At 45.7% G+C, this 10,114-nt stretch overlaps 1 protein-coding gene across 1 annotated transcript; it reads right to left on the reverse strand.

Annotated features, from left to right (window-relative positions):
• Positions 1–1,853: 1,853 nt before the first annotated feature.
• On the reverse strand, positions 1,854–3,410 carry LOC147748923 (uncharacterized). Its single transcript, XM_086936502.1, has one exon. The coding sequence runs from the start codon at positions 3,408–3,410 to the stop codon at positions 1,854–1,856; it is 1,557 nt and encodes a 518-aa protein (XP_086792628.1).
• Positions 3,411–10,114: the final 6,704 nt, after the last annotated feature.

Here is a 10,114-nt window from a genome sequence, read left to right on the forward strand (position 1 = left end):
AATTAATACCCCATCCATGTACTTAGGGTTAGTACTTATGGTGTACCCTTACTTAGGGGAGGTCGTGGGGTTGTGGTGCCAGTCAGTGCCTACATTTTGTTTCCTAGGGTCTTGTTGTTACCCTTTGGAGAAGTTACGTTGTGCACTTTCACGTGGTGTACCCTTTTATTAGGGGAGGTTGTCTGCATGTAACTATTTTGTTCAAAAGTTTCAAGGATTGGTGTCCTTGTGTACCCTTTTCTGGGGAAGGTGGTGTGCGTTGTCAGCGCCGCCATTAAGTGATGTTGTGTTGAACACTTTCTACATTGTTCAATTGTGTACCCTTTTGTTAGGGGAGGTTGTCTGTGTTGGTCTAAGTTGCATCACTCTTTGTGGATAGTCGGGGTGCGTTATCGGCGCTACCTCTTGGTGTAGTTCCGCCACTTTTGTTAGTGTGTGGATACTGTGTATTTTGTTCCAGGGGCGTTAGTTTCCTCTGGTGTACCCTTTCTTGGGGAGTTGTTTTGTTCCACAGTGTAAAGGTTGCCTTTCTTGGTGTACCCTTAAAGGGGAGGTTGTAGTGCACGTCTTGCATTAGCGATGAAGACTAGTGTTAGTCTTTATTTCAGGCCTTTTCCCTTTTTTTCTGTGAAGGTTGCTAGTTCATCTTATTGTGCTTATTTCCATCTGCACTCTTTTTGTCATTCAGTTGTTACACCCTGCTTGATTTGCCAGGATCGCTACCTTGTTTTATTAAGGAGGGTGGATGGGCATGTTATGTAATTTGCATTCTTGTGTTTTGTCTAATCATGACCATTTGTGCATCTTATGTTTATCTTTCTACATGCCTCTTTTTATTGTCCTTTGTTTCTGCTTTCACGCTTGAGTTTCTTGCTTTTCAAATTGTCTCTTTGACTAGATCTTGTGTCTTCAGTCTCCACTGAAGGACTGGGCTATTTTAAGGCCCAGCGGTGCCAGGGGACAACACCTGAAACCTTTGTGGGATACCTGTTCCGGCGTACAAATTACAGAGACACGGGACACTTCCTTCGGCGTCAAAGATCAGCGTTTATTTACTGCAGGGACACAGAAATCGCTAGAAGTACAACAGAGTGTATGTTCAGAGAGTCTGCTTCAAATTTCAAAAGTGGATCGCTCCTTTTATACACATTTTCGTCATTGCACAACATAACAAACAAAAGGTTACGACTCAGTTCCCACAGTAAACTTCAAAAGGGTCGCTTTCATGTTTTCAGAAGCCCGGAACATAATTACAGTAACATGTCGGTTCCCAACTGTAAAAGCACGCTATCCCACCATTAAGCACATTCCACTCTAGTCGTAAACGAGCTAAGAGAAGGGACAGGAACAGGTGCAAGGAAAACAAAGACAGACAACAGATTGAAAAGAGTGTAAGGGCAATATCGGAAGCGTGATCACAGGATCAAAGGATTCGAGCCTAGCGCATGCAAGGCTGAAACAATAGACCGGCACGGCAAGATGAGCCTCGAGCGGAGCCATCTGCCTTTGCCGTGTCATTGCCCTAGTCATAAAGGCACACTCAAAGGAATATGCATCTTCCGCAAGAGCTTGGGAATCCCAGGGTCATAGAGCGGACATTGTACGTTTGCCGGCTATGTGAGGGCAAGAAACAAAATGGATGCCGTATCTAAAATGGAACCCGAGGGTTCAGATGAAGAAACCCGTAAATAAGACGAACCAGTTCAAGTAGTGTAGCGAAAATACGTACACCTACTAAACTCATCATTTGCGGTTCGTAGATACCAAATTCATCCATATCCGAACAAGCCCAATACGTCGTTCCGATTCTCACGGAACCTCAGACGCTCCTTTTGCCCTCATGTAGGCAAGCACTAGTCGATATCAAAATCAATATCGATATTCATCAGATCGTTTAGATGTTGCTGGAACATTATTCTATCCATCAATGTCTCTCTGGTAACAGATGGCCTTCTTATACACGTTGTAGCACAAAGGCTACATAAGGCAGGACCACACTGTACACAAAGACAACACGTGAACAGAAACGTCACAACAACCCCTACAATCATCAGAATCTTCCAACCCCAAGTCGACATCAAACCCCAAAACCATCCTCGAAGCGTCCAATCACCTTCGTCCACGTGTATGGACTCGGAGATTTTATGCAACTTCGAGATGGCTTGATAAACAGTTGGAGCATTATCAGGTATGAAAATACAGCAGCTCGAATGGATCACCTTGCACACACCACCTCTATCTGCGAGTACAACATCTAGAACCATACGGTTCTGTAACGTCATAAGTCTATCCGCTTGAAGCTCTGCTGTCAGGTTACCAAGAGCACTTGCAGTTATATTAGCAGTTGATTCTACCACACGAGTCAACTGTCTCAGGTTCCTACTATTGACCATAGGTCCCCAAAATGGTAGAAAACCCTTAAAGAAGTCTCCTGCTTCTTGACCGGGAGTGTCCTCTTTGCTAATAACGCCTCTCACAACTCTTGTCTTGTGATAGTCTGAGGCAACTGTGAAAGTTGGTGGCAAAAGATTCGCGATATAACAGGTGCCCGAGAAGTCACGGGGCAACCACGTATAAGCGCGATCATAGCACACAAAATAGGTACCCTTGGCAGTCAGAAATACAGGGGAAAAGAGCATCGGTAAAACGTACGTCTCAGTACAAGCACTCTTCCCAAGCTGAGCTCTCGGATTTCGACCAAGACCTTGCAGACAGAAATGACCAAGGTGGGGTACGATCCAGATCGGAGACGAGCTCTTAAGCTGCCTATCACCCACTGACATACTATACTCGGCCTCACTCAGATCCTTGTAGGCTCGCACCTCTTCCTCTGGAATAAGCGATGTATCAAAAATATCTCTATCCAGATCAGCAATCGCTATTGCCAAAAACTTGTGGTACGGGCCAGAACCAAGATCTGTTGAGCGTGGCTCTCGACGGGGGTAGGAATCTAGTGCACTATGGAACATCGTTTGGAATGCTCGAGCTGACCCCTGGGAGCTGTAGGGAAGAACTAAATACGGAATACCCTTATCCATGGTATGTGACATTAACCCACACACCCAACAGTTGGTAGTGTGCATCACCAACTGATGCTGATGCAAAAGTTGGACAAAGGAATTGTTCATGAATTCCGCACGTCTGACCTGTTCATGTTGGGGCAGAAGATGAAAGGAATGTGGAGAAATAGTGGGAACGAAAACAGAATTCAGATCATGAGAAGGAATAGTAGATGAAGTGGAAGGGAACAGGAACTGAATCCCAAAATACACTCCACCCACCAATAACATAGACACAGTTAGGAACAACATGAAAATCTGAAACAAAAAACATTTTGTTCGTAAAATCTTATGCAATCTAGATCTTTGCGCCAACATCCTCTCTATCTCTGACAGCTTAGAGAATTCCATCCTCTAAAGACCGTCCGTAACGTTCTTGACGCACCTGGTTCTGAGTAGCGATTATCAATTCCCAGGAGTTCCCAGAAACCGACAAAAGTAACCGACCTAGTGTCAGAAACCTGCTAAACAGAAGTAGGTACCCGCAAGCCCTACGGCCAACCCAGATGGTAGGTTTAATCAATTAAGCATTCAATTCAATATAAGTCTCCTAGCTGCACAGAAGAGGAACACATGTGATATGTAAAACGAAATTAAAGAACTCATAATCAGGAAAAAATGCAAATGCCCACAATGTTCATAGCAACAGGTAGGGGGTAATGTAAATTCAAAAATAAAAAGGGAATTTTTTATTAGTCCTTAATCACGCGATCGAAGAAAATATCGACATTTTCCAGGTCGAGTTTGTTCTTCAAACAGTTGTTCAGATGGCAAAACAGAGTTCGATTGTTCAGGTGACAGGTCAGAAATTGAATTCTCCAATGCTGAAGACGAAGGTACAGTTCCAGATGATTCAACAAGTGTATCTGACTGAGCTGAATCGTTCTCTACAGGTTGAGCATCACTAAATGGCACATGGTTTGGAATAGCATCGGTCTCAGTCGGGGCAAATCCTTTCCTAATCCAATTTTCTGCTGGCAATGGGAGCGGAACTCTCTTTGTGTGGGTGGCATGCACCCAGTGCTTTCTGCCGTCCAGCCGAACTGCAGTCCTCGTTGCCAACAAAACCTGGTAGGGTCCCACGAACCTTGGCTCGAGATTTCGTTTTCTCCCAAAGTTGCGGATTAACACCCAATCGCCAGGTTGGAGCCGATGTCCAGGTCCTTCTGTTTGTGCCGGTAAAGCTTCAAAAACCTGTTGATGAATCAAACTCAATTTAGCAGTCAGATCGTAAAGATAGTCAATCAACATTGGATATTCAATTCTACTAAATTCCCTAGGCCTCAGAACTCCCCAAATGTTCGCAGGACGGCCGAACACAATCTCATATGGGCTAAGCCCTATTCGAGAGTGCACAGTCGCCCTGGTCGATAAGAGAGCTAGAGGCAATGCATCAGGCCATGATAAACCAGTCGTTGCTTGAATTTTGGCAAGTTTCAGTTTCAGAGTACCATTGTACCCTTCCACCAAACCTGCCGATTGAGGATGGTTAGCACTATGAAATTTTTGTCGAATACCCAAACCCGCACACACACTCTTCATCACACTTCCCACAAACTCACTACCATTATCCGACCATACGATCCGTGGCATTCCATATCTGGGAAAATATTCCTTGAGTAGAACTTTTGCTGTGGACAGGGCAGTATTATCCTTAAGAGGGTAGGCCTTAATCCATCTGGAGAACGCACAAACCACAACCAATACATACTTTAAGTTATTGCATCTCTCCATATGGATGAAGTCCAATTGGATAACTTCAAAGGGGCATGTAGGAGGAGCAAAATGACCAGGTGGAGTGGGGGTGCCCTTGCCAGGATTATGCATCAAACATACCATACAGTTCTTGACCACTCTCTCAGCACACTTAGTAATCCCATCATTCTTCCATACAGGAGACAAAAATTTACATATACCTTTCGCACTAATATGTGACATGCCGTGGGCCATAGTAACAATGGCAAGCACATAAGCATCCGGTAACATCCATCTCTGATATTCTGACAAATCAATCCAACATCTATTCGTGCCTACCTTCCCCGTGCTTTCTTTCCATTTAGCCTTTTCAGTTTCGGTGGCCTCATTCTGAATCGCTTTCACACTCTCAACTGTGTCCTCACACATGCCAGTCTCCGTTGGCCATCTCACTGAACTCGTAACATACATTCGATTCGTCAGATTCTTAGCCGTTTCCTTAGCAATCTCGTCTGCAAACGCGTTACCACGACCAACATCATCTGTAACCTTTCGATGCGCGCTGCATTTAATGATTGCCACTGGCTTAGGCAATGTAAGTGCATCTAAAAGATCGTTCACGAGCTGTCCGTGTTGGATCTTCGTGCCATGTGATGTCATGAATCCTCTCTCTCTCCACAATCGACCAAAACTATGCGCTACGCCAAATGCATACTGACTGTCGGTAAACACATTCACTCGCTTTCCTTTAGACAAAACACATGCTCTCGTTAAAGCAATCAACTCTGCCACTTGCGCCGAATTCTGGCTCAATCTCGCAGTTTCCACAACCGTACTCAACGTCACTACAGCATACGCAGTCGTCACATCACCATTCGGCAACTTGAAGCATGAACCACATCCTGATACGATGGGACGTCCAGGTGGGTTTCTAGCATCTTTGTGATGTCCCATCGTTTCAGGATGTGGTTCCATCCTGGAACCTCTGGGGAAATATCTGGACTCAGTCATAAAGGAATTTGTGCCCATCACCGACACCTACATACGTGATACCACGGATTTGATCAATACCATAGAAGACCAACCATTCGAACTGGACATGCAAATGATGGCAAGCCTGGACATCGAGTCCCTTTATACCAACATCCCTCACCGGGAAGGGCTTGAAGTAATCAAAAATCTACTGATTTCCAGACCTCAACCTTCCAAAATCCCCACTGACTTCATTATGGACCTTCTACGAGTGGCCTTACAAAACAATTACTTCATGTACAAAAAAATATACTACCTCCAAATTAAGGGAGTTTCTATGGGCGCTTGCTTCGCCCCCAACTTTGCCATTCTATATGTACATGACCTGGAAAAATCACTGATTCTAAACTCCATCAACCCATATCGACCCCAAATCCATCTGTGGCGTCGATATATAGATGACATTTTATTGATCTGGAATGGAACAGCCGACTCTTTACAACCTTTCATGGACTGGCTAAATTCTTCACAAGAACATCTCAAATTCACGAGTGAGACCAAATCAAATGACCTACCATTCCTTGATGTCATTGTACATGCAGAAGAGGGGAAACTTGGAACATCGCTCTTCAGTAAGCCCACAGAACGAAACACCCTGCTACACTATTCAAGCAACCACCCAAGGGGCCTACGTGATGGACTTCCATTCGGTCAGTTCCTTCGAATTCGGCGCAATTGTAAATGGCGCAAAGACTCTTTCTGAGAGGCAGACATCTTGGTCATGAAACTTGTCAACAAGTCAAGTCAAGTCAAGTCAAGTCAAGTCAGAAATTTATATAGCGCGCTACATACCCATAGGGTCTCAAGGCGCTTGAGGGAGGGGGGAGATTACTTGTCGAATATCCAAGTTTTAAGTTGCTTTCTGAATGCTAGGTGGTTCTGAGTAAGGCGAAGGTGAGTGGGAAGAGAGTTCCAGGTTTTGGCTGCCAGGTAGGAGAAGGATCTACCTCCCATGGTGGCTTTGTTGATGCGAGGAACAGTGGCAAGGGCTTGGTTGGAGGATCGTAGCTGACGGGAGGGGGTGTAGAAGGACAGTCGTGTGTTGAGGCATTCGGGTCCAAGTTCGTAAAGTGCTTTGTGTGCGTGGGTTAAGAGGCGGAAGGTAATCCTCTTATTTACGGGGAGCCAGTGGAGGTTTTTCAGGTGACCAGAGATGTGTTCTTTGCGCGGGATATCTAGTATGAGCCTGGCTGAGGCGTTCTGGATGCGTTGGAGTTTTTTCTGGAGTTTTGCGGTGGAACCGGCGTATAGGGTGTTTCCGTAGTCCAGGCGACTCGTGACCAGTGCGTGAGTGACCGTTTTTCTAGTTTCGGTGGGGATCCAGCGAAATGTTTTTTTGAGCATGCGAAGAATGTTGAAGCAAGATGATGAGACAGCGTTGACTTGTCTGGTCATTGAGAGTGAGGAGTCCAGGATGACGCCCAGGTTCCTTGCGTGGTCCGTCGGGATGGGTGCTTTTCCAAGGGCCTCTGGCCACCAAGAGTCGTTCCAGGCGGAGGGGGAGGTACCTAAGATTAGGACTTCAGTTTTGTCTGAATTCAGTTTCAGACAGCTGTGCTTCATCCACTCGGCTACTTCTTTCATTCCTTCGTGTAAGTTGTTTTTGGCGGTGTTGGGGTTCTTGGTGAGTGAGAGGATCAGTTGGGTGTCGTCAGCGTAGGAGATGATGTTGAGATTGTGTTGGCGAACGATGGCTGCGAGGGGGCTCATGTACACGTTGAAGAGGGTGGGGCTGAGTGCACGTTGAAGAGGGTGGGGCTGAGTGACGATCCTTGCGGCACGCCGCAGACTTCTGGTTAACCAAGCGAAGAAACGAGCATGGTACAACCACCGCGAGGATTTACTAGTGCCGAACCAAAACAGAAAATCTATGAACAGAATCCCTTTTGTCTCTGTTTTTAGTCCGGACAGCAACAAGGTAGCCAGAATAATAAAAAAAAACTGGTCAGTGCTACGATTTGATGAGCAATTCCATTCACCACCGCTTTTCTCATACCAGAGAGGCAATATTATTGCCAATCATCTTGTTCGAGCTATCACTTGGCCAACCACCACAACTGATAAACACACCATCACAGCTGCGTGGGGAATGACCCCAGTAATTGGACACTTCAAATGTCAATCTTGCAGCGTCTGTGAGCTAACATGTAACACCAAGGAATTTGTCTACAATGGACAGACTCATCAACTATCCCACCACTCAAATTGCAAGACCCAAAATGTCATTTACGCTATCCGTTGTCCATGCAAACTTATTTACATAGGCTAAACGACCCAAATAGTCAAAAAAAGGATAATATAACACAAGAGCAGAATTAACTGCAAAGTACTCACTGCTCCTTTGGTCACACATTTCATGGAAAAATCACATACGGACACTGACCTAAGGTGGATGGTCATTGAAAAACCCACACTACCCATCAGAGGGGGGAACATGTCAACTCTACTTGATAGAGCTGAATGTAAATGGATTGCACGGGTTGACTCGGTCAACCATGGGTTAAACACCCTTGATGAATGGACAAACACCATCTCCATCTAATTCCACTGTCCACCTATCTTTAGTATCTATCCCTCCTCTCATTACCTCTCTATACTCTGAAAAGAAATGTATAGTTGTTGTATTTCGTACCGTATATTGTGACCCTGTTTCCATTACCACAGCTTGTACTATCCAGCCTCCATTGAGGTTTAAATCCATTGCCCACCTACATAGACAATTGCCATGTATTTAACCGTCCGGTTTCATACCAGGTTTGAACCCCCACGACATGTATATTTCCATATAATGTTGGTATACCACAGATTGATACCAAGGATAATTCCTTCCTCTTGGTACCTCAATATACTTTGCAGGAAATATATAGTGGATATATCTGTAATTTTAATTGTGCCCTTGCCTTGTTTGATCATGTACCTTTAATTGTGCCCTCGCCCCGTTGTTCGCGGCTTGCCCTATTCCGCCTCTCCACCTGATCCGAGCATACGTCCACCCAGCACGCCCCCATCGCGTCATGCCTGTTAGAATTGCCCTGACTTCAAGCCGATCCAACCACTTCCTGTTAGCCATTGTTACCCCGGTAACCTTGCTACACGCCCTATACCCTACCACGATCGATGATCGGACTCCGCCCCCAGCCTTCCCATTAACCAATGGTACCTCGGTAACCTTGCCACACGCCCCCCACCCCGCCTCCAGCGGTCACCGGACTCCGCCCCTAGCCTTTTCACTTCCTGATTTATATGCAGGCATTAAACGCGCTCAGGTAGCTCCCGCATTCACTGCCTGTAGCCCACTTGCCAGTAGAGCCCCGGTTGCCTTCTGCCGCCCTGATTAAGTCAGGAAAGAATATCTCCTGCACTCCTAGTGCGATCTGAACCCGAGACTTATTAATGTCCTCTTACGCTACCGACTCGTGCTTACTCCCAGTACTTTTCCCCCCGATAGGCACAGCAAGTCCAGCCCGCTGCTCAGACCAAAGCGACGATCAGGTAACTCCACTTACCGTGGTTTACAGTCCTAGCTACAGTCCGATCTTAGTCAAATTTCTTAAACTTCCTATCCCTTGCTCCCCCGCAGTTTTCGACCATTGAGCGACTTATCGGACTTCAACTACCCACGCTCGACCGCCTGGGTATAACTGTAAGTTCCATCCTATCCGTCTCATGTTCGGCACTCCCCCACTATCCACTCACCAATTTGCCAAATAACTTGACTGACACCTTGATTGAACTTAATATCACTGATTTTATTAGATATATCGATTGCCCCTTCATCCCTTGATGTTCCAAATAACACCTTAGCCACCCCCTATATCACTCCTGTGAACCCCCGCTCCGGCCCCCACTCCTACCACACCATTTGCACATCTAAACCTTCAATGTTAACTTGAACACCAACCTCTTCACCTTCCCACCCCCAGCCCTGTCCCTACCCGTGACCCCCCGCTCAAAATTGCCCTTTCTGCCCACAGCACTGTTTTCATCGACAACCCTGTCCTGATGACGATCCCGACTAAAGGGGATCGAAACGCCGTCGACTATACAGCTTGAATTATACGACGCATATCACATCTTGTGCTCCTGTACAAATAACTGTGTTTCAAGTGATTATAACTTGTTCTTCTTTGGGGCCATTATTTGATGTAAATACTTTGGTTAATGCGTCGCCAATGCTGTTGTTTTTAGCACTTGCACATTCACTATCACTGATTGTATATAGCACCTTGCACCAAGTGTCACTGGGTTGTCACAAGATCCGTTCTGTACAGTGCTGTTTTAACTGTATTGACATACGAAAGATCTTTCCCTTTGCTTCTTGGTAAATA

The sequence above is a fragment of the Lissotriton vulgaris genome, chromosome 1_1 (assembly GCF_964263255.1).
Source record: "Lissotriton vulgaris chromosome 1_1, aLisVul1.2, whole genome shotgun sequence".
Lineage (NCBI taxonomy): Eukaryota > Metazoa > Chordata > Amphibia > Caudata > Salamandridae > Lissotriton > Lissotriton vulgaris.

Coding starts and splice junctions, on each gene's coding strand:
- LOC147748923 (XM_086936502.1), bottom strand. CDS start 3,410: ATGGAATTCTCTAAGCTGTCAGAGATAGAGAGGATGTTGGCGCAAAGA.